Below are 25919 nucleotides of genomic sequence, written 5' to 3' on the forward strand. Positions count from 1 at the left end.
AAATGTACGAGCATTTGTATGCCATAAGAAGAATGAAAATGGACAATGCTTTGGCTATGCACATTCAGAACAACCCAAACCATGAGTTTACATTTATGGTTATAGGTCAACTGTATAATACCAATTCTTCTGGACCCGAGACATAGATTAGAATGTAAAGAGCTTCTTTGGCAATTAAGATTGGGAGCATATTGCCCCCCTGGTCTTAACAGCTCGTTATCCATTAGTTGTTTTTTTTAAACTTAAAAGTTTGAAGAGGTGACGAGCTGTTTATCCTCACAATTTTTTAAAATGAGAGTCAAAAAATGAAAAGTGAGAGTCGACAAATTAATGGTTTCATAACTGTTTATTAGTCGACAGTGGTGGAGGGTTAATAGTTATCAGTTATTGTTCTAATTATACATCATGATCATTATTTTACAATATATATTATTGATTCATATTTTATTATTTAGTAATTTTAGGTCTAGATACGCTAACTTTTAGACCTGTTTTATTTAATGACAGTATTAAACCTATACTGAGTAGCCTAAATTTATGTTATATTATATGTTACATGTCATATTTTATATTTCTATATTATTATTTTTATTATTTAGTGAGATATGATTAATATTATATTATTTTTCTTGGGTAGCTGTTCTAGTTACTTAGATGCTTAGGACAGTATGCATTAATTTCATTATATTTATTATATTCATTATATTAGTTATTTTACTTGAAAGCAGGCAAGATACAATGTATGCATAGGTAATTTTTGATTAGGAAGCGTAGCGCTTCCATTATTAGTATTTATGCTGTAGGTTGAACATTGTTATTTTTATGTTATTTTATAGATTTTACATATTTATCTACTTTATACAGTTTAATAATCAAAATATTGGGCTTTTTTCTTTCAGTTTCAAAACCTGCTATTATTACAGTCTCGGTGTATGATTTTTTTATTATGTTAATACAGAATTGCAAATGCACCTTAGTTAGCTGTGATCTGTACCTTTAAGGAGCTAAAGGGAGAGCAAGGGGCGTGGTTAAGTGTTTCAATGCTGGTATTTAAACTCACTTGTAATGGTGTGAATGTTTTGCTTGTCTGAAGAAGTTAGTGCAAGGTACTAACGAAAAGCTTTTACAGTGGCTTAATAAAATTTGTTGTTTTTCATGTTTTTTGCGTTTGGACTGGCCTGAGTCAAGTTTTTGGCTTTTGAATTAGCTGTGGTTTTTGCTAGTTGGAGAAAGCATATGCCAAGGTCCCTAGAAAGCTGATCTGAGCAGTCTTGTGATAGTTTGAAGTCCTGGAAAGTGGAACACTGGCAGAATAAGTGCAGGCCTTGCAGAGGGTTTCCTAGCGGGAGTAGTGATGAATTAGATTTTGGCTCTGAGCCCGAAGCTGTTCATACTGGTGATGAACTACATTAGCTAACAGGTCTGAGGAGACAGATCAACCAAACTGCAATATGCAGACGATATGGCATTACGAGCAGATTATGAACAAGAACAACAAATGTTGGGCGGGGGCTGGATTGCAAAATTTAAGGTACTCTGAATGAAACTCAGCACAGATGAGACAGATGTCATGACAGCAAATGGAGGAAATCAAAAGCAGCTGAAAACTCAAATAGAAGGAAAATAATAGAACAGGCTAACCTTTTCAGGTATCTGGGAGAGGTGGTTGAGAAGAAGGAAAGTCTGAATAAGAAGATCAAAGCCAACTGGCTCAGAGTCTCAGGGGTAATTTGTGACAGCAGATTGCCAAAAAAGCTGAAAAGTAAGATGTACAAAACACAGAGGCTACCAGTGCTACTGTACAGCAATGAAGAAACAGCAGTTGTAGAAGCTAGAGGTGATGGAGGTAGTGCCCGACATGTGTGGAAGGATGCATGCTGTGGGACAGATGAAGGCATGAGGACATCAGAGGAGGAGGAACCTGAGTAGCTCTTGTTTCAGAGAAGGTCAAAGAGAACAGAATATGGTGGTCTGGACATGTGTACAGAAAAGTGAAAGCAGTCTGGTGAAGAAGATCTGGGAGAGATGGGAAGAAGGCAAGAGGAAATGAGGGCATCCAGCAAAGAGATGGATGGACTGTGTGTGAGAGAAGACTTGTGACATTCAGGCATGGCCATCAAAGAAGTTAGGATAGTGGTACTGAATCGAGAGAAATGGCAACAATTGATGTGTCAAGCCTGACCCCGTGTAGAAAGTGAGGAAAAAAGAGGTTGTTGCTGCTGAAGATGAAGATGCATGCTGTCTAAAAATTTGTCAGAAGTCTGGGACCATACTAGGTGGCTGTGTAGCTATCCTTTCCATAACTGTTAGCTAGTTTTCTCTTGGTTCTTTTTGTCCACAGCACTGTTTATCCAAGCAATGAAAATCTGTGCAATGTCTTGGACTTCAGAAAGCTGTACAAGAGAGCATATGTTCTGAAATTACTAAAGTTGGGATTTTGAGATGATTTGTTATCTAAAGAACAGGAAAGTACTTGTTTTCAGTTGTATTTAGTTACCTAGTGATGTATACAGTCTTGAGTGCTATTTTATTCGAGTTTACTGTTTAGTTAAAAAATAAAAATAAAACGGTTCTGTGGTGTTTGTACAGTTGCCTGGTTGTTTCTGGTATTGTGCTGCTGTTTTCTAATTTATCCAGATAGTTTTGTTCAAGTGTTAACTTTTTAACAGCTACTTTTGTTAAAAAAAAAAAAAAAAAGTGTTTTTTATTGCTGTTTAATGAACTATACTGATGTATTCTATCATTGTTAACCTTTTCTTATTATATTTACTTTGTATTCCTATGAGATGATCTGTAATGTATATGTGCAATGTGTACTATGTATTTGTATTTTTCTGGGGCTTTTCTCTCCCAGGACTCCATTGAAAAAGGCTCCTTGTGGCCCAGTGGACTATCCTGGCAAACAAACTGCAAATAAATAAATAAAAAGAAATAAGAGCCAGGTCTGTGGCAGTGAATAAATCACTTCTGTGTTCTGGAAGTAGGCATTATTAGCTGAAGTCCTAAAAATTTTCTGTTGCTTCTTTCATTTTCAAATGGCGCTGAGTACTTCTCTGTGCAGCCCTGTACTTGATAGATGCAGACTTTTCATTTTCAAATTCTCAATATACTAACCTAGTTATTCACTTACTAAGACACTGTAATTGTATTTTGAGGACAGCGCTCTCTTAGATAACTGAGAACTGTTTGTTCTGCTTATCTTTATTATTTTTATCCCCTTTTATTTCACAAATACAAGCTGTCCAATAAGTCCTTAAGCCATGGCTAATATTACTTTATAACCATTTACACAAGAACTATGAGCGATGTATTAATAAATCCTTAAACCATATTACTGTAATATCACTGTTATATTATTCCTTTGAACTGCTAACTACTTACACATTTTTCTTAAAATCAAATACTGAATTCCTTTACTGTATTCATGAAGTAAAGTGGAAGGTTAGCTAGCTTCTGAACCCTAGGTTGCCACCTCATAGCACTTTGAATACTTAGACAGTGAAGTAATTGTCTGATGCTCACAGACAATTAATAATTGCTTAGCCCTTCACTGGCTATATGTGAGAGAAGCAAATACTTAACCAAACTGGAGGCCACCTTCTCAAACACAACCTAAGAGCCATGTTCCACAGAAGCTCACGACAAGTTGTTGTGCATTGATACCATTAAAATCTCCCTGCCTAAATGTCTAAGATCGAGTAAATCCTGGACTTGGCATAAATCAAACACTGTAAAAGCTATTAGCACTGTCACAGTAAAGGTTCACTAGATAATAAATTACCCTAAATCTAATGCACCTAGATATCCTTCTAACAAAAAGTGTAATAGTAAGTGGTTATGCCACTGTTGGACACACTGACACAGCTCTCACAAGGCTTGACAGAGAGAGTGACAGTGAGTTAGTTGTCTTTCAGAAGCCAATATATCCAATATGACAAGGGTTCTAGGCTCTAAAGACCCGTAACCCAAACAGATGTGACTATGAAATGGTAGTGGTCTCTGTGGATGTAAATAACCTAGCATTATCAAAGGGGTGTGCAGAGAGAGAGAGAGAGACATGACAGACCTCTCCGTGCATGTCACAAGTGCAGTTAAGACCCTGGTTTTCAGCAGAAACCTTCTGTTTCCTCAAATGATGCCAGATTACAGGAAAAAGGTGATTGGCTTCAACAATTGACTGCATAATTGGTGTCATTGTCGAGGGGTTCCAGTATATGTCATCTTGGGAGGAACTGCTAGGCAGTCATACGTTCTTTGCCAGGGATGACTTGTACCTCTCTTTCCAGGGCTTCCACATACTTGTTAAAGCCTTTACTGCCCCCATAGTATCTTTTTTGAGTCAGACTCCAGCTAGTAGATCTCCCTATATAACAAACAAAGCAAATCAAGCACCATACCACATCAAGGTGGGTCTGTTCAAACACCAGGGGTCTGAATAACAAATTGCCTGATCTTGAAGCACTGTTGCATTTGAGAAGCATATATGTATATGTTATTACATAAACTTGGTTTAAAAGTACAGTAAACCCTCCCTCTCTGCCAGGGTTTTGTGCCTGCCACACCTTTCAACCCTGTGGTAAATGAGGTGAAGTGTCCGAATTTTCACATTACATTTAGGCAGAGCGAGAGAGAAAAACTGAAATAACTGAGATCCAAATCATAACACATGGAACTGTCAGATCGTAACATGTTACAGGACCCTCTCTGTGCTTCCAGAATACCAAGTTAGGTTTCTAAATACATTGTATAAACTTCAAATTAACAGGACTTGCATTGTATTAGGAAACTTTAACTACCAGATGACAAACTGAGATACCTGTACAAGTTACATAAAAAGGATTTCTTAATCTTATAGACAAAAACTTGCTGGGCCACGTTGTCAGTGAGCCCACTAGATGACAAAACATTCTTGATTTGGTCCTTACCAATATAATATTGATATGGTACTCCCTTCCCCAGCAAAATCTGATCACAATCTAGTAATCTTCCCTTCAAAATCTCCACATAGTCACACGGATGTCACAAAATTCAAAAATATCAAGTCTCAAAATTCAGGTTTAACTGTATAACCAAAGAAACTTACACATAGATGTCCTTCAATTTCACTTTGCATTATTCTTTACAATAGGGATCCCCTGCCAAGGGCAGCCAGATGTCTGGCTAGTATACCAAAGCCTGTAGGTTGCTTCAAGGTGCGCCGTTCATCACACATATGCTTTTTGCGAAACACAGGACATAAAGGTGATGTCCTGACATACCATCCTCGGAACTACTTTGCCACCAGTCCGAATGCCATCTGTTGATTGTTGGTCTGAACACCCATTCCATTGCTGGTTCACCAGGCTGTTTCAGATAAGGGCCCTTTTGGAGTTTTTTGATCTTATCTTTTTCTTTTTGTTATTGTTGCTTGTGGGGTTTCATGTCATCTGAGATGGGTAAATGCCAGTGTGTGAGACAGATTCCCCTTAAAGACCGTCATGAACAATGGTTTTGTCTTTCTACTTCCCATGAACATACTTCCTGTTCAGTTTGTCAGGTCTTCCTTCCTTGGCCTTGTGTTTGGAGTATCAATGTTTACATTTGCAGCTAAAGACACTATGGAAAGAACTTCCTGCTCTGAGGGACAGCCATCCGTGAAGAAAGCGGCCAAGAAGCCTAAGTCTGATTCTTCTGCTGTACATCCTCCACCAAATGTTTCTCCCGAGGCAAGTGAAAGGCTGGAGGTTTGCCCAGCTCCACCAATTGATTCTTCTGCTGTGACCGTTTCAGAGGCTGGCGTGGATCCGTTCTTATGCATGTCCTTAGAGGCCTTGCAGATGCCCGCTTCGGACATTCAGAGGGAGACGTGGCTGATTATTTCCAAGGGCCTAGGATTGTTCCTCAGATTTTGGTCAGGGAGGAAGTTCCAACTACTATTACTGAATGCCATCCAGGGTCCAGGCTTTCTAAGTTCTATAAGGCAGATGTCCCCTTGAAAAAAAAGCAAAAGGCTAAGCATATTTCTCCAGCTCCTAAGTACCCACAGAGTGAATGGCAGAATTTTACTCGGGTTGGTTAATGCTCTGATGGCTGTGAAACCTTCTCATGGGGTTTCTGTTCCAGCCCCTTCTTGGTCCTCCACACCCCTTAAAAGACCCAGGGAACAGGATTCCTCTGTGGGGGAGGTGGACTCAGATGAGGAAGCCCTTTCTTATTCATCTCCGGTTTCCTCTCCTTTACTGTGGGTCTGAGGATAAGGAATCTACTAGTCCTGACACTCCTTTCAAGGAAATTTCTTTTGAGGGCACAATCTACAGGATGATGGGAGTTTTTGTAAATGGGATTTTGCCCAGGTTTCTGAGGTAACAGAAGAGGTATTACGAGCTCCTGTACATGGACTCTCCTAGACCACCTGCTTTTCCTTATGTTTTGGCTGCCTTGTTGGATGCCTTTTCTACTGCATCTAAGGCGCTGGATTCCCAGCCCCCTGCCCCAAGAAACCTGATAGGTTTTATCCTATATAGCCTGAAAACTGTAAATTTCTATATGGGTATCCTCCTGCTGACCCTTCTGTGGTGTGTGTGGTTTCTGACAAGCCATCTCAGTTGCTGCCTTCTGCTGAGTAACTTCCTCTTTATAAATTCAGCAGAACTGTGGAAAGGCTAGGTATGAACATTTTCCTTAACTAGGATTTAGTTTGATAATCAGTAGCAGCATGTAGGGGTGGGTACCTGCTGTTCTAAAATGCACTTTTATGGCCCTGTTTATATTGTTTGCCGTGAATAGTCTAGTTTAAAATTAAAATACATTTTCCACACATACGTGTAAGTATATAAAAGCTGATATGTTTAACATTGTTAAAATATTGCTGATTTTTTGTTACTGAGGATCACTTGTCTATGCCGAATAAAGTCTTGTTGCTTTAGAACACTTCCTGGGTTTCAAGATTTTTGGAAGTTATTGTGACTGAGCTCATCAGTTTAAGACCACTAGTTTCTCTGTTTTTTTTTTTTTAAGGTTTATACCTCTGCTACCTTAGCTTTTAGGTCTGTCAATTATCAGACCCATATGTCCAGATACATTTTCACTCTTCTTTCCCAGGTTTGTCAAGTAATTTCTGACCTCCCAGACTCTGAAGGGAAGACTTCTGCTCTTTCTCTGTTAGGGACTTCATACCAGGTGGCTCACCATCCCATTAGGTGTAGTTATGATGTGGCAGATGAGTCTTCTAAGGCTGTCTGCCTGCCTTTGTTCCTGTGATGAAGAGATGTTTCTGGCTTTGGCTTCAACCTTTGTCTGACATTAAGGCTAAGTTGATAGATGCTTCTCTGGACAACAGATATTTGGTGAAGCTGCTGCTGATTTGTTTGTCTGTTCAGGATAAGGGCAAGGCCTTGCAGGAAGTTAAAACATGTTTTTGTTTCTCCTATGCCTAAATTTCAGAGGAATTAACACAATTAGCCAGCCTTTGTTTATAGGCAATGTCAACCTCCCCCAATGGTAAGAAGGGTGGGAAGCAGGCCCTTCCTGCTAAAACTACCCAAACTTCTGTACCACAGAAGTCTCCTTTTCCTGACAAACCAGATGCTGTCTGACTATCCTATTCTTCTCAGCCTTGTTCCTCTTTCTGTTCGCCTTTCCCTTTCTCTTCCTGTTTGGTTAAAGATTACTCAGGACTCCTGGGTACTGTCCATTATCTGCCTGGGGTATTTCATGGTCTGAAAGTCTCTTCTCCCCTTTTATAGACATTCCTTAACCTCCTCAGGAAAAGTTGCCTTCTTTCCAGGGGGTGCTTTGTGATCTCTCAGCTCAGGGAACTATTCAGGATGTTCCAGTTTCCCAGAGAGGGAAGAGGTTTTACTGCAGAATGTTTTTGGCGGCATTTGGACCTCTCTCATCTAAACATTTTTCTGAAGGCCCCTCTTTTCGAATATTGTCCTTTCAGACTTTGTTCCCTCTTCTGCTTCCTCAGGTTTATCTCTGGATCTCAAGGATGCTTATCTTCATATCCCAGTTCATCCCCTTTTTAGGAAGTTTTTACATTTATTGTTGCTTCCTGGCACCCTAGCGTTTTCAGTTCTCTACTTTGCTCTTTGGCCTTTCTACTGCCGCAAGGGTATTCACCGAATGCCTCACTCCTGTGATGGCTTTTTGCAGGCAAAGGGGGGATCCAGATTTTCCCTACTTGGACAACTTACTGTTTCAGACATCTTTTTTTTTTTTTTTTTTTTTTGCAACTTTGTTGCAAAATCTTCATTTTGCAGTCTCCCTCCTGCAGAACCTGGGGTTCACTATAAATTTCCAAAAGTCCTTTCTGACTCCATCTTAGGATTGTCTTTCTGGGGTGCAGGATTGAAACTGTTCCTATGCTGGCATCCCTGCCTCCTCCCAAGGCCGTAACTCTCATTTCCTTTTATCATTCCCTTTGTCATCTGACCTGAATAACAGCAAGAGAATTTCTGAGAGTTCAGGGGTTTATGGTTTCCACCGTTCCTATGCTCACTTTTGCCAAACTCCACCTGAGAAAACTTCAGTGGTTTCTAAAGTCAATTTCTTCCATGTCTCAAGCAGGAACTTCATTGGTGGATTCAGAAGTTGATTCTCAGCCCAGGGCTCCCTTTTCATCCACCTCTTCCCTCTCAGGAGCTGTTCACAGACGTATCAGACATGGGATGGGGAGCAGCTTTCAACTCTCTAAAGGTGCCAGGGAGTCTAGTTGCCTCATCAACAGAAGTACCACATCAGTGTCAAGGAGATGAGAGCTCTTCTGCTGCCTCTTCAGGCCTTTCATCCTCTTTTCTCCCCAGGACCTAGCTAGTCAGTACCAAGGGACTATTCAGGCAATTTGCATTCCTTCACATCAAAACTCTGGCAAACTGCCTGAGCAGGTCCATAACTCAATCTCTTGAATGGATGTTTCACAGGGGTGACATTGTCCACCAGTATGGTGCTCCTCAATGGATCTTTTGGCTGAGACAGAATTGTTTCCCTCTTCTTTGGCATTTAGCCAAGTGCAGTCATCACAAGTTACCTCACAGGGTGGACCTTCTCACACAAGATAACTGATCTGTCATCCATTCCCATCTGTCCAGTCTTCAAATGACACTGTAGCTGACAGGATTTTAATTCCACAGACATCTTTTTTTCTAAGGATGTGCTTCGGGTCCGGCAGGAGGCCAGGAAATTCTGATTATGCAAATGATGGAGATTTTTTGTTTGGTGTCTTTCTCATAACTTGTATCTACTTTTTGTAGATGTTCTTTGGTTCTTCCTTATCTGTGTGAACTGCCCAATGCTTGGTTGGCTTATTCTTCTGTTAAGGCCCACTTATCAGCTATTTTTGCTTGTCTGCCTTATCACCTCCTTTAGCTTCTAGAGTTGAAGCTAAACAATACCTTAAAGGCGTCCTTCATATTAGGCCTCCCAGGAAGCCTGTTCAACCTCCTTGGGATCTTAATTTTGTTGTAGAAAAACTGAGCCAGGCTCCTTTTGAGCCTGCAGCTTCAGCTTCTTTGCAACATTGCTCTTGGAAGACTATACTTCTGTTAGCCCTTACTTCTGCCAGATGGGTGTCTTAAGCTTCAAGCCCTTATGGCTTGTCCTCCTTTATTTGTGCTTCATAAGGACATGGATTCCCTTCATACTAATCCTTCTTTTATTCCCAGGGTGGTGAATGAGTTGTTCCTTAATCAGTCTATTCATTTGCCCACTTTTTTTTTCCTTTTCTGCATTCTGCCACTGAGAATGGATGTTCCTAGACAACTCAGATTTTATTTGGATAAGACTAAGACTTTTTGTAAAGCTGATCAGCTTTTTGTTTGTTTTCATCCTAGGTCTTTAAGATTGGCTGTGTCCAAACAATCTAACTGTTCTTGGATTTCTAAAGCCATCTTTTTTGTTATAAGAACCTTCCTTCTTCTGTTAAGGTTCATTGTACTAGAGCTGTGGCTACTTCATGTGCTTTTTTCAAGGGTTTGGATACTAACTCTATTCTTGAGGCAGCTACCTGGACTTCTATGCATACATTTAACCAGCACTACAAGTTAGATAGAATTTCCAGAACTAGAGCCCCTTCATGGGTTCCTATGGAGCTCTGCTGGTCCATCCTTCAACCTAAGTTTTTCTCTCTCGCTATTGTAAAGAATACTGCAGCAGTAAAATGGAAGGATGTAGTACAGTTGTGTCAGATCTTATCTTTAATGGTTGATGTCCTTCTCTTCACTGCTGTAGTATTCACTCCCTCCCTCCTCCCCCCTTGGTTCATTTTCCCTTAGTGGATGTACTGCTTACCTCTTTTCTCCTTGGACTGGCATCCCTACTGTGGCTGTCAGTTCTGAGGATGGTACGTCTGGACGTCACCTTTATGCCTTGTGTTTCGCGAGGAGCATACATGTGATGTATGGCATACCTTAAAGGCTTTGGTATACTGGTCTGAATGTTGGGCCACCCTTGGCAGGGGATCCCTGTTGTAAAGAATACTACAACAGTGGAGAAGGTAAGATCTTACACAACTGTACTTTATGCAAACAAAATCTGTTTACTTCTGGATAAATGCATTGACCTGGCAGTTTCTACCAGATGCCAACAAAATGTGAGGTTTTAGTAAACCAGCCTGGTGAGACGCCTCATGTCTAAAGAAATGTCGTAAAAGAAAAGAGCTTCTTAAACTATACAGCAAAACAGAAAAAAGCCTCAAATCAAGGTTAAAATTAAAAGGTTATCTGAGGAACTAAAAAACATCATCAGGAAAAAAAGAAGGCAACCCATGAACCTAGACTAGCATCAGAAGCTACAGACAGTTACACATTTCCTTAGTTACATTAGGAAACTAAGGAATAGCATCCACCATTGTTCAAAACTTAACCCAAAATTGCACTACTTACTTGGATCAGCACCACCCCCATCATAACCAAACAAAACATAACAAAAAACACATCATTAATGGGGCCTGATAATGTACCTAGCTGCCTGATAAACAGTACAAAACATGCCTTACTGGACCCACTTTTGCAGTTATTCATCCTGATCTTAGTCAGGTGTCCCTGATGTGTGATGTACAGCTTTTGCCATACCACTTTACAAAGGTGGACATGCCACTGATTATTGAAACTACAGAGCCATTCATCTAACGAGTCTCATCTGCAAAGCCATGGAATATGTTGTAACTGACCTCATTACGATATCAGAAATTTAATAAGACTTCACTCCCAGCAGTTTGCCTATGTTAAGGTCTATTGTGTCTAATGAATCTGGTCAAATTCTGTAAGAGAGCAACACAAGCCATAGATAGTGGTCTCACTGGTCATGCAGATTACCTCAGCGTAGCAAAAGCATTTGACATCATACCATATGCTAACATAGTAAGCAAGCTGAATGAGCTGAAAATTGATCCCTACATAGGTGTGTATCAAATTGGCTGAGGAATCAAATATGTAGTGAGGATGGCAGATGCTTTCTCATTGAACATGATGGTGACTGATGGTATTTTTCAGGACTCCACGCTGGGAACTCCACTGTTCAAAATTTACTTCACAGCTCTCCAATTTACAAGTGGGGCTGTCTGGCTAACTAAGTTTGGGGATGACTGCAAACTTGGTATCATCCTGAAGTCCCCTTCTGATTTACAGAAACTCTTAACTTGAACTCACACATCGTCAGCTGATTCTCTAAAACACAGATTAAAAACATACAATACCATCACATTTGGTAAACAATCCCTTCGTCCATTATATACTGTAGACAATACCCCAAATCAAAATTAAAGTGCTATGAGAGACCTCTGAAGATGGTTAGATAACTGCCTCACGTTTGGCCTTCTTGTTGCAACAGTGATTAGGAAATCCTTTCACTTGGCATATCTGATTGCAAAATGGTATGTTATCTAGACTTAGGGAAGTTCTTACCCCTGTATATTCTACTTTGGTGAGACCCATTTTTGAATATAGTGGCCCTTTTTCAGATGCATCTTACTGGGCATATCAGGCAACTGGAAAGACCTCAGGGGGTTTTAACTGAAAAAAATTACAGGCTTAAAAGACAAGAGCTACTAGGAGAGGTTAGATGCACTGTCCCTGAATTCAGTGTCTTGTAGACTTCTTAGGGTCTGTCTGTACTTTACCTTTCAGGCCATTAGGGATCCAGTAGTCCAAGACCTCTTACATCTCCACAAATTAAATAGTGCCACTAGTTCTGTAACCAGATATCTAAACCCTCTTCAGCAAGTAAAACAGTGGAAAGACTGGATCATCCAGAACTGCTTACCCCTTCTCTGGAACTGACTTCTACTTCACATTAAGCAATGTGACTTGCTTTCCTCCACCAGAAGGAAGTCAGACAACTGGATAAGTATCCACAAATTCACCTCTGGCATGACTGACCTGTTACTCTTTGAAAAAGGGGTTAAGTTCTAAGGGTATATACACTGGCAAGGTGACAGTGGACACTGGACCCCAGGTTACCTTGTATTTTCTATTACTCTTAAATATCATTTAGAGTTTCCCAGTTACCACATTTTCAAAGTACCTGAATATTTTGATTTGTAAAGCAGTTAAATATCCAATGCTATTGTTGAATACTTCTGCAGATATTGGATCTTTTACTTTTTCCGTGCAAGTGTTTTAAAGTGAAACCTATGATAGACTATTGGCTTTTATGATAAACTTTTGTGTAATTTTTGCTGTACTGTTTATGTATTATTTTTCTCAGCACTGGCAATCCTACTTTTTCCTTTACTTATGGAACTTGGTAGTCCACTGTGGCAAGGACATTACAAGGCAAACATTTTGACGTTTATCAAATAATGAATGATTAAATTGAATATGCACTTTGATGTTTGATAAATACCAAATGTTTGTCATACTATATAAAATTGCATTTTTATTCATTATTTTATTTCTACATCATTATTGTTGTTTTTGTTGTACTTTCTTTGCAGTTTATGAAGTGGTGTGTGTATGTTTGTTTGTGTGCGTTCGCACACGTGTGATTGTCATTTTTTGTGATTTAAAAAAAATAGTGATGTGTTGTCATTCTCACCTTTATTCTCACTGGTGGGTCGGATTCGTCTAAGCCTTTCCAATAGCTCGAACCCTTCAGCAAAGCTCATGGACCTCCTTACCCATAATGCAGTTCCTCAACTACCTCAGATCTCATTTGCTGTGCTGCAAGAAGGTTCTTCAAGCAAGTTGGGGGTTAAGTTTATTAGAATTTTTTTTTTTTTTTTTTGTCTTTAACTGTATTTTTTTTTTTTATATTTCTGTAGTTTAAGCTAGTGCTAATCTTTCACTAGTTCCTCCCTTTAGTAGTGCCCTTTTCTGGCCATAATAGTGCTGTTTCACTCCCTTTTTACCTACAAATCATTCCCTTGTCCTTTCTGTTTGGATCCTTTATAACTGTTTTGAGTTTTCCTTTGTTGGGTTCCTTTCACTTTAGTTAGAGAATGGTCAACCAACCTTTGTTCAAAGTCCGTTTAAGTTAGAGGACTTTCCCTCCCCTTCCGAAGTCTGTTTAAGTTAGAGGACCCCCCCCTTCTTGCTCTTGAAGTCCATTTAAATTAGAGGACTCCCTTTTTCTAGCCTTGCTGTCGTTGTTGTTGCTTAATTTGAATAGTTTAAATGGTAGTTTTTTTGTTTGCTTGTTTTTGGGGTTTTTTTGTTTTTTGTTTTTTTTTTTTATATTGGATAAGTTGCTCTTTATAATTTAGTGTTTTTTAATAGGCTGCCTTCTGTTACTTCAAAAAAGAAGGTAAGCTTTTGGGCTTTAAAAAAATGTGAGAAGTGCAGCAAGAAGATGCCCCTCAGTGATTTGCACACTTTGTGCGTTTACTGTTTGGGGCCTCTTCATTTGCAAGAGTCATGTGTTATTTGTTGCGCCTTTAATTCAAGGGTGTTGTTAGAACGTAAAAATAATTTGATACTGAAGAGGGTGAGTAAAACCCCCTTCTCTGAGGCTATCACATCTGATCCCTCCTCTCCTAAATCTGATAAATCAGGGAAACTGTCATCTCCAGCTCTGAAAACTTGTCGGAACCAAGAGCTAAACAACCAAAGTTGTCTGGTCCGACAGTTCCTGTGGAACAGAACCACTACAGAGCCAGGGACCTCCTCGGATCACACCGTACCTTCGGATCCAAGTCCTGGAGTGTGCTCTGAAGTCTCCAGTGACTTCTGAGTTTTGTTATCAGAGCCGATCTCTATCCTTGGAGCTGATTTTCAAATCTACTTCTATCGCCTTTTCTTGCTAGATCCAGATCCCCAACACTGCCCATAATGTCTACCAGGTGCCTTTCAGATGAAGATGTGGGTAAAGTGGTGCAGAGGCTTCTCAAGACACCTGCCTTGGCCAAACATCTTTTGGATCTGAACCCAAAGGAGTCGGATCAGACTCTCATTGCCCCAGTGGCACTTACTCCTCCTCTGAGCCATCCCTCGGCCTTGCAGCCGAAATACTCTGATATCCAGCCAGTGTTTGTTTCAAATCCAAGATCACCTGTGGGCTCTTCAGACCTGATGTCCGCCCTGAGTGTTTCTGCCCAGTCGGAGCAGAAAACCTCCTGGAGCCAACATTCACTGTCTGGGTACATGAGGGCAGATTCAGGCCACTTTAGATCCAACACTGTCTCTTGGGTCTTCAGCCCGAGTGGGTTCAGCTTCTACCTCTTCCTCGGAGCTTCTGTCACCAGCTCCGAGAGTTCTCTCAGGTCTGACATCTTTGTTGTCAGGTCCACGGAGTTCTTCTGAGCAGGGGTGGTCTACTTTCAAGGTTATGAGGAGGGTAATGACTTCCCTCAGTCTCAGTCAGTCTCCATTTGAGCTTCCTCCCTCTACAACACTGGTGTCTTTTCCTCTTCACCCTCGTCCACAAGACAGCAGGGATACAAGGCCTCGGGGTGTTCCCCAGGGGACATACCCCTCTTCCAAAACTTCTCCAGAATATCCAACTGAAGAAATTCCTCGGAAGAGGACATGCAAGAAGAAGCATCTTGACTCACTGCAGGAGTCTGTCACTTCAGATACTGACCTTGATGAAGCAGAAAGGTCCCCATGATCACCTCCTGAAGATATCTCCTTTGGAGACATTCTAGAAATCCTGAAACAGAGAGGCGATTGGCACTCTTCATCCCCTTCTACTGAGGAGTCAGTATACCTGAAGGCCTTTGGAGTCCGCCTTTCAATGTCCTGGGTGATTCTGCCGTTCGACAAACTTGTACAATTAATATCTCAAAAGGTTTTGGAGACCCCAGACTCTTTAGAGCCCACTCCTAGGAGGCCAAATAAGTACATCACAGCCCTCAAGGATCAAGTTTCCTCACAAAAGGTGTAGCAGTGGATGCCATGGTTGTGATGGCAACCACGAAGAAGGAACTTTCCAAAACTAGTTCCGCTGTCCATCTTCCTAATAAGGATTCTAGGACTATGGATAGATATGGGAAGCACATCTTTTCTTCAGCAGCTTTCACATTGAGATTGCTGGATTATCTTATTCACTTCACCAGATTACAGGAAGATCTGTTGAAAGCATTATTGGACTCTCTCCAATGAGCTGTAGCTGATGCAGTGACATATAAGATCAATGCACAGCTGGCTACCTGCATTTCAGTTGTTACCTCGTCCATGAAGCTCATTTCTTAAGCAGCAGATGGCACGAGTATTGCAGCAGGGTCAGGTATCTCTATAAGGAGGCAGACTTGGATGCGCCTTTGTGATTTCACAGAGCACTTTTAAGTCTTCCTTTGTTAATGCTCCCTTCAATGGCTCATCTCTTTTCAAGCCAAAAGTTAACGAAACACTAACTCAGTGTAAGCAAGAGGGTAAGACCCTGCCTGCCATTGGAGTACGTTTTGCTACACCCACTAGACTGTATCCAAAGGGTCAGAGGGGTATTGGGAACATGTGGTCCAGGAAATCTCAGCGGTCTTACCAGGACAACACAGGGTGGTAGTTCCTCCAGAGGCAGAGGGGTGAACAATAATAGAAGGCACCGTCCTTGCGGCAGAAGGGGTCTGCAGAATCAGGGCTCTAAGGAATCTTTCTATAGTAGACCCTTTCAGCACTCCTGAAGGAGTGCCTGACTGTTCACCTCTGGAGGCAGTCGGGGGTTGGTTGTCTTTGCACCTCGAAACCTGGCACATCAAATGGGTGCAAGATATAATATCCAGGGGTTATATAATTCCATTTTCCTGCCTCGCTTCCACAAACAAATCAATTCCAGATGTACCACCCAGTCAACAGGAGCAAGCAACGTTAAAAGTTCAAAAGTTGCTAAAGAAAAGAGTCATCCAAGAAATCCCAGCAGACCAGAGAGGATTCAGAACTTACTCGATTCTTTTTAGTTCCAAAGAAAATGGGGCTGGAAACCAATATTGGATCTCAGCGAACTGAGCATATCTGTGAGAAAACCAAGTTCCAGATGGTAACACTGCAGTCTATAATTCCATTCCTGGGAAAAGACAACTGGATGTGTCCTATAAACTTTCAGGATGTGTACTGTCATATCAAGATGGAAAGACGATCCAGAAGGTACCTGCGCTTCCAGCTGGGAGTCGCTCATTTCCAGTTTTGAGCTCTGCTCTTTAGTCTCATTACAGCTCCAGGAGTGTTCACCAAATGCATGGCAGTAGTGGCGGTGCATCTCAGATGCCAGTGATTCCAGGTGTTTTCATATTTGGACGACTTGCTCATAACCACCCTGACCAGGCTTCTGCTGCTACAAACCAGGGATTATGTACTTCAGCTTTGCTCCAAACAAGGAATTACCATAAAATATGACAAATCATCCTTAGAGCCATCTCAAAATTTAACTTTTGTAGGTGCAGAAATAAATACAATCAGCCTTGTACTTGAGACTTCCACTAGACTGAGTACTCAACATTCACCTACATGTTAGGCAGCTTATCAGAAAAAAGTGAGCCACGGTGAAGCAAATACTACAGACTTTCGGAAAGATGGCAGCATCTATTGTACTCATCCATCTAGCATGCTTACACATGAGGATTCTGCAGTGGTTGCTTTCCACACAATGGTCAATTCTAGACCTTCCAATGTTTCAAAAAATTCTTATAACCAGGTCTTGCAAGAAGGATCTCGAGTGGTGGGTTCACTGTCCATCAGTGTCTCATGGCCGTCCCTTTATTTTCCCTCAACCCCAAGCCACGGTGTCCACGGATGCCTCCCAGGTGGGGGAGGGGCATCATCTGTGAAAGAATGACTAACTTGCATATAAACATCTTAGAGGTGGGAGCAGTGCTCTTAGTGTTGCAGACATTTCAACACTCTCTCCCTCTAGGAACCATAGCAATTCAATCAGACAATATGTCAGTGGTCTGGTACATAAACAAGCGGGGGATCCAGTTCTTAATACCCTTTACTGAGAAGTTCTAAGGGTTTGGCAATGGACAGTGTTCTCCAATCACTTTCTAATTGCAGCACATATCCTGGGGAGATCCACTGTGATTGTGGGCAAGCTGAACAGGGCCATATTATGATCACACAAGTGATCCCTGAATGAAGTAGTAGAGGAAAACGTTTTTCAGACATGGGGCCAGCATTGCTGCGACCTTTTTGCATCATTCGCTAACGCCAAATTGCAGCAACTACTTTGCCCTAATCCCTCCAGAGAGGGAGCCACTGAAGGATGTACTTGTTCACAATTGGCCTTCAGGACTCCTGTATGCTTTCCCTCTAATTTATCTGATTCCCAAACTACTACAGAAAGAAAGTCTCATTGCACCCTATTGGCCTCATCAAATCTGTTTTCCCTTTCTACGGCCTCATCTCTGGGACAAACCATGGATTCTGGACCCAGTTCCAGATTTACTGATGCATCCATCGGGAATGGCACATCCCAGCATTCACAACCTCAAGTTGACAGATTGGCTGCTCCAGTTCCCTTGAGTGCCAGGTTTCCCCATCTGTCATCTGTGGTAAAGCATATTCTGCTATCTTCCCATAAAATGTCCACACGTAACATATACAAGAGTAAATGGAATAGATTTGTTGCCTGGGCAACTGATAACCAGGTAGATACCTTTTCTCCACCCATTCATTCTATATTGGAATTCCTATCAAAACTGTTTCATGAAGGTGCGGCTGCATGTACTATTAAAGTTTAATTAGCTGCAAATTCAAATTACCATGTAGGAGAAAATGGTTCTTCTCCTCTTGTGTCAGACAGACTCTGCAGAGCTTTTTTAAAGGTAACAGCAATGATTAGACCTCCATATAAGAACCCACCTCCGCCCTGGGATCTTAACTTTATTTTAACAAGTATCATTCGCTCTCTATTTGAATCTTCAGTGACAACATGCAATTTAAAATTCTTATCTTGGAAAACACTTTCTTGGTAGGTATCACACTTCAGCTAAAAAGTATCAGAACTACAAGCTCTTTCATCCAAACACCCATATTTAATTTTTCATAAGGCTAGAGTGTCGTTACATACCATTCCTTCCTTTCTCCCCAAGACCGTGTCGGAAAACAATCTAAACCAAACTATTGAGTTACCTGTTTTCTTTTCTTCTAATTACCAAAATAAAGGCAAATACTCTCTACATCTCTTGGATGTTCTTAGACAGTTGCGTTTCTACTGGCACAGGACTTCACAATTTAGGAAATCGGATCAACTTTTTGTATCTTACTCTGAGACCAGAAAGGGGTTACCAGTCTCGAAAGTTACATGGTCTAGATGGCTCGCCCTGTGTATATCTTGCATCTACCCCTCAAAAAGCAGACCTCTTCCCTTTCCTGTCAAAGCACACTTCACTAGACCATTTGCAACTTCAGCAGCCTTTCATGCAAGACTTTCATGGGACAGTATCTGTGGTGCAGCAACATGGGTTAAGCCACATACCTTTATTACTCATTACAAAGTGGATTTGGCCTCCAGGAGTAGTGTTTTATGTGGTTCTGAGGAATATTCTTCCACGAGCCACCCAGGAATTACATTGCTTGGGACGTGGTCCCACCAGTAAGAATAAAGACGAGATTGACAATAACACATAAAGAAGTTATACTCTTACCATAATGTTCCATGGGTGTTGTCCATCTCGACCTTTATTCTCACAACCCACCCTCCAAAACCCCCCTTCCAGAACTCCTGGAAGACTGAGTGGACATTGGTTTCTGGGATCTCCATAGCCTCAGAGATACTGACATTGCCCAGGAAATAGACCATAGTAGGTGCATGCATTATTTTACCTTCTGGGTGGGCAAACAAGTTCTGAGGTAGTTGGGGAACTGCATTATGAGTAGGGAAGGGAGGTGCATGAGCATTGCTGAAGATTTCAAGCTATTGGAAAGGCCGAGATGGATCCGACACATTGGATTCGACCTACCAGTGAGAATAAATGTCAAGATGGACAACACACATGGAATGTTATGGTAAGAACATAACTTCTTTTTTTGGTAAAAGAAAAAGCATTTTTCTATATTTCCAACTTTAGATGAAGCTACTACTCTCTTCAGAGCAACTACTTTTGCAAGCACACTTATGGAGCAGTACATGAAAGCAACAGCAACTGTTTTTGTTCATCATGCACTGAAGGACACTATTCTAAAGATCATGGATAGCAAACTGTCATGTGAGGTAGGACATTACTGAATTACATTTGACACTTTTGTGCACATTGCATTAAAATTGCTTGTTGATCAAGGGTATCTGAAATTGTACTTCATAAGTTTAGTTTGCAATTAGAACATACTTCTCAACCTCATAGTGCAGGACATCTGGACAAAGCCATAAATAAAACGGGGGGGGGGGCAAAGGCGGATGGAATAACATTATATTACATTAGTATGAGTTTTCAGAAGGGTATGTAGTCTGGAACTCAAATATTTCCCATTTTTCTTACATCAATCCTCGTCAAATTGCCTGAAAACCAAAAAATTTGTGTGGAACGCACCAAAAATATAAAATCTGAGCATTGTGTGAAAGTCTGGACAGTTGAGTGGTATGAGTCAGAATAGTTTATAATTTGCGAATGTCAAAGCTGATGTTTGCCACAGTTTAAAGAAAAAAAACTTGTAGTTTACCACACTGTTTAATCTGCATTTATTTCTTAAGTCTTTATGCATTAGTTGAAGAAAGATCATTCTGAGAGTCGTATGTAGCAGTGTTATTTCTTCCAGGCATCAGTTTTCTGATTCTTCCTTTTGCTAAAACAGAAATCGGTTTATTACCCTCTGTTTCACAGATGCAAGTTAGCTAATTTGTTAGCTCAGGACTTTCAAAAGCCTGTCAGGTCACTGATGTTTTGTCTAAGTAATTGGTCTGCTTTTGTTTAAGATAACCAGTTAATATGCAAGCTTTTCTAAAGTTCACAGACTTCAGTACCGTTAGTACTGTAAGATTCTCCTGCACTGTCTTTAAAGTGGATTCAGTGCCAATAAGGTTTCCTTCATATATGGCACAGCAATCAATGCCTTATCAACCCTTCATTTATCTTCAGTTTTGAAAAAAAAACTTCATTTATGCTATACATTTGAGACAGTGGTGCACTTTTGCCCCAGATGAGGGGAATACCACTTTTTCCTAGCACAGTGATTTAACAATGTCTCATTGCAGACTGTCTCTGAGAAATTTGCCATATACCACAACTATTATCTGTAGGGTATCTTCTACAGAACTCCAGGCTGTATTGCATTTTGTCTTACCCTCAGCAGTTTCAGTTGCACGTGTAAAATTCATTGGGAGCACTTGGCTGGAGAGTTCTTTTGTGCACCATTTTCATGTATGCACTGTGAAATGTGCACTAAAGATGGGACTGAAAAAAATATTAACACTTTGTCTATTAATGGAAAACCAGCATTGAGGGCAGGACTAAAGAAATGCAGTTATAACTATATTCCCCTTACTTAACATTGGTTGGGACAAAGGAAAAAGTGGTGGTGTAGTAGAAGATGTGAGATGTAAGGGAAGAATGAAAGTGATGATTTTTAGGAAAGGGTTGGGATAAAGTAGATTAGTGTGTCGTCATTCTTTGAACTTTTAGGTGTCACTAGCACTAGTGGAATAAGATATTAACATTGTAGATGTAACAGGAGTATTGTCTACAGAAGATAATGAGTAGGGTATGATTTTTTTCTTTTTCTTCAAGTGGCCGTCTGCAGTAGCTGGATGCTTTGCTCCTCTTTCATGTGCCTTTTTTGAAAGGTAATCTTCACATTTGGATATTTCTTGCCCTTTTAGCCTGCACCAGGGCATCCCTGCTCCAAGAATACAGGGGAACAACTGGCCTCAGAACTGCCAGGGCTTTCTAGCTGCTTGTACATTTTGGAAATGCATCATTTGATTGTTAGACATTCTAGTTGTGCCTTCCACCATCACATCAGTGACCAGGGCCACCATAGGACTGCCTCTTCTGTCTAAGCATTTTATTGGTGCCAAGGGGTGTGGTGTACGTCATTATTTCAGTTCAGCCTTTCACATGTGCAGCCAGGAGAAGCATAAAGGCCAAGTTATTCCCATGATTTGAAATAGATTCCAGAGGACTGAAATGAGAACATGAGTCTAGGTCAAGGTTAAAGGCTGCATCCCTTTCTAAGTCCACCAGGGAAACATCCTCCAAACTCTCACATGCTGACCTCTCTTCTAGCAAAAGTACAGCATCCCATTTATTTCCCTTGGACAGCATCAGGTACGAGTAAAAAGATGCCCCAGAAACTTGCTGATGGTTGCAAGACAGGAAGCAGGCCCCCCTCCTTATCCCATGCAGGCATATGTGACTATTGTACTGCCTTGTACAGAGCAGTCTCGTACGTTTTCAGGAAATTATTTATGAGATTCAACTCAGGCTTGGAAGGTACATTCACTTTGATTCTTTAAAATTGTATCTGACTCACTTGTATAAGGGTTGAGCAAGTCCACTCCTCAGGTTGATGCCGACTAGCCACTTCTACTACAGAACTGAACATTTACAGTCTCCACCACACTTGGGGGGAAATGGCTAAATACGTTCTGCAGAATATTTTAAATATAAATATTTTTCAGTTTTAAATATATAACCTGATGTACAGGTTGGGCCTGGTACAAGTCTGTTGCACCCAAGTGCCGTCTGGGTATATGCTTATATTGTAGTGCTTATACCTTCAGAATAGAACAGGACCACCTTCCTGAGCACTAGCTGGTAGAGACCCCAATCTGTGAGTTTTCTGTTTCTCAAGGCCCTTTTAATATAGACAAGTATGATAGTTTTGTTCAGATTGTTTTAGCTAGGTCCACATCAGATGACCACTCATTTTGTGAAATGTTGGACTTTCTGTTCCACAGCGGTCTAACCTTCTTTTTCTTATCCTTCTGCTAGCAAGATATTCCTTTGTGACAAGGAGGAGGATGCCCTTGGTGTTTGTCTTGTGATTGTCCTTGAGGAAACTAATCTGGTAGCCTTAAAATTGCCAGATACATAGTGTTTCTTCCCCAGAAAGGTAGACTTTGTCTCTGACCTCCCTCACCCCTAGAATGTTCAAATTTTCTGTATAGTAAGACACAGTGATGCTGTTTTCTGTACATCTGCATTTTCTGGAGTTATAGTCAGTTACAGTGTTTAGTGTTCCCTTGGCTTGCCCCGTTTTCATGGGGCTCCAGTGGACAGTGTACCATCACTGCCTGTGGAGCTATCATTCTCATTCAAATCTTATCCTGGTTGCACATCCTCTCTGCTCTTCCAAGGACTAGAGGACATGTTACATCAGTCTAGAGGTCATTCTACTTGACTGATTTTAACCCAGTTGCTGATGGATGTTGATAGATTGGGGGCTTATTTTGGGGCAGCCCCTACTCAAATGCCATAGAATAATTTCAGGGGACTGTGCATTTTCTAGAGCTGGTAATTCTGTTTTTACCTCTGTAGGGGGAACTTGAGACCAGAGGCTGTCCTAGTAATGTCAGATAACTAACTCATGATGGTGATATCTGAATAAGTAGGAGTACCCATGCTTCTATTCCTTGTGGCCTAAAGTAGGATGGATTTGGCAGTGGGACACAGACTAAGCCATTTTATTTATAATAGTCCACATCCTAAAGGATTCTAAAGTTACAACAGGTAAGCCAGCTCTGAGGGATGAATGGTAACTATGGCACAGTTGACAGGCAGGGTCTTGGGTGCTTGACAAACCTGACATGGAGGTTATTTGTGCCCGTCCTTTGGGAAAGAGCATGCTTGGGCATAACCTTTGTGAGTCTTGGTGGTGGCTAGGACTCAAAGAAGATTTCTTGGCTGGAATATTTGATGGTTCAAGGAGGTTTGGATACCATAGGGTCCAGGATGGGCATGTCATCATGCCTCGCACCTTGTGGTTCACGCAGCTTCCTCTCGAGATGTCAGCATGCTGGGAAAGGGATAGTGCTTACAAAGGACCTGTTATCACCGTATATGAGACTGCAGGCTGGTAGCTTCTCTCCAAAAATCCTCTTCCATTTATGGCCTCGACTGGCAGGGGAGGGACAATGCCAGTGTGATGCAGCATTCTGCCTTCCTCTTCCCTGTTGTCAGGCAGTTTGGAAACCAGGAATGCATCCAAAGTAACTCAGAGTCAGCTGAGCAGGGAACCAAAAAAGTCACAGCAGATGCCTCAAGATAAGCCACAGCACAAGTTCTGTTTGAGCACTGTAACATTAGAGTAGCATCCAGATGGTCTTCTAGAGAGTGAGACACCTCACTAGTTGATCCATTCATGTCCAGAGAGAACTCTGTCCTCCTCAGTCTTTACGCCAGTAAACTGGGCAGAGTGAAGTTGCTAGTGGTGATAACATTCTTAATAGATTACAAGAAATGCTTTCCTTTGCCTTACATTTGTTCTACGTTATGCCTCCGCTTTTCGCAAAGCTCCAAGTGGAAAGACCCAAATTTATCTTGGAAGCTCTGAGGTGGCCTGGAAAGACCTAGTTTCAAGACAGCTTATAGTCTCTCATAAGATGACTCTAGTTTGTGGACTAAACAGTCCAGCTGCATGTCAGTGCAGTTGATTTTTGTCTTAGACTTGTTGTCCTGCTGTATTTCCATTATAGCTACAGAATGTTAGGAAGAAATCTGAGGGGTGCTTGACGCTATCAGAACATTCCATTAATATTTTTTTTTTGTGAAGTCATAGAAAAAGTATATCAGGTTTTCCCATGCATCCATTTTGGCTAATGGGTTACATCTTCATCTGGTGGATCTGAATGACATCTTCAACTTGTCCAGAGCTTGTACTCTCTCCGTTCTCACATAATTCACCTGTGCTCTTCGAAGCTCCCAGATTTCAACTAGACACTGCCTCCAAAGTTCAGAGAAGTAAAACTTCATATTATGCATTTTTCACAGCCTTTTTGTCAGCTTTCTTTTCTTATTCTTTTCCTTACATTGTCTAAAAAAATAAATAGATGAAAACATTTTTAAAAAATACTTATCTTCCTTCTCTCTCTCCCGCCTGACTAGGTACGCGGGCTTAGCCCACTTTATCAGCTCTTGCTTTCCCATTTTAAGAAAGGTCAAAAGTTCACATTTCTGTTGTTCATATTTAGCAATGCTATTGTTTTGTAGTTCTTATTGATAGTAGTTATTAACTTATCTGTTTGACACTAGTATTGTTGTGGTACTGGTTATTGTAGCAGTTGCTGCAGTCCTTTTTTGCATGATTTTGCTCACAATGGACAGATCTTCATGTTTCAAAAAATGCATTTTTTGCAACCATTTAATTTCACTTCAGGATATGCATAGTATGCCTGAGGTAGGAAAAACTTAGTGCTTCTTGTGAAATATCAAAGACCTTCAGGCCTCTATCCTTTCAGAAATGAAAGATTAAACCAGTTTTGTAAGGGTTTCTGCCTTCCTCTCAGAGCAAAGGGTATAGTAAGGAGTCTAACAAAAAGGATAGGGAGAAGAGGAACTGAAGAATGGAAGATTCCTCCTCAAGCCCTTCCGCTTCTAATGTTTCACAGACAGTTTTGACACATGCGGCTCAGCATTGAAAACTTTTGAGCTGCATTTTTCCACAGTCCTGACCACCATGTGTCCACAATGGTGAGGAAAACCTTCTATGTGGCACAGCTTATAAGTAAAGGTATGGCATCCAGATCCAAAGAAGTTGTAGTCCCACTGTCCTTGGCCCTCATTAGACCAATAATCAAGTACAGTGCGCCTTTTGGCATGTACTTGACTAGGTACTTACAGCAGCTGGAGCAACTTCAGAGGTTCCTCGCAAAGAAAATACAGGGTGTTTGTTAGCAACATGTCCTGTGCCAGTAGACTAAAAGCCCTATCCCTTTACTGTGTCTCCTAGCAACTGTTATGCCTGTCTTACAAGGCACTTACAGTTCCAGCCCTGATGGAGCGTGCTACATGTCTGCAAGACAAACAGCTCAAGAGACACCTGATCTAGGGATCTAATCTTGATCAGCGGCTCAAACAAAACATGCTCGAGAAACAGATATGTGTCTCAGAGATTACCCCTTTTTTGGAACAGGCTGGAACAGGCTTCCTGTTCATGTTAAACAGAGCCCTTCCCTGGACCACTTCAAATGCAGTTTGGATCAATGGATGATAATCTCAGATTCACACCTGCAGTAGTGCCTGTGCCCCCCTTTTTTTTTTTTCAAACACTTTTATTGAATTATCACTTGTGACATAGGCAAATTTACATTCGTATAAAAGTAACCAAACTATATTAACATAAACATTATATTTTGCATATATTGCTATATATCATATAACTTAAGCAGTATTACATAAATTATTCAATTCCTGCCTTTTTAAGCAAGAAACATCTTTATTAAATCATCACTTTGTACATAGGCAGTCATATATTTATATACATGAAAACAAACCACTCTGACACAATCCTAGTTGCAAGCATTTTACATCACAAACTGTACTGACACACTCCCAGTTTCAAACATATATCACTTATAATCTACTCAGTCTTTCTTACTCAAACATTCCATCGCTCATTTAAGTCCTGCCACCTTTT

General features: G+C 40.9%; 1 protein-coding gene across 1 annotated transcript in view; it reads left to right on the forward strand.

Annotated features, from left to right (window-relative positions):
• The window catches only part of RASA1 (RAS p21 protein activator 1), a 3076403-nt gene that overhangs the window by 2172046 nt on the left and 878438 nt on the right, over window positions 1-25919 (forward strand). Inside the window, exon 18 of the mRNA XM_044064149.1 lies at window positions 19418-19560. Within this exon, the coding sequence (XP_043920084.1) occupies window positions 19418-19560 (143 nt within the window). The remainder of the gene's footprint in view (window positions 1-19417; window positions 19561-25919) is intronic.

Source organism: Protopterus annectens, chromosome 2.part2, assembly GCF_019279795.1.
Source record: "Protopterus annectens isolate FY-2018-M chromosome 2.part2, PAN1.0, whole genome shotgun sequence".
Classification (NCBI taxonomy): Eukaryota; Metazoa; Chordata; order Ceratodontiformes; family Protopteridae; genus Protopterus; species Protopterus annectens.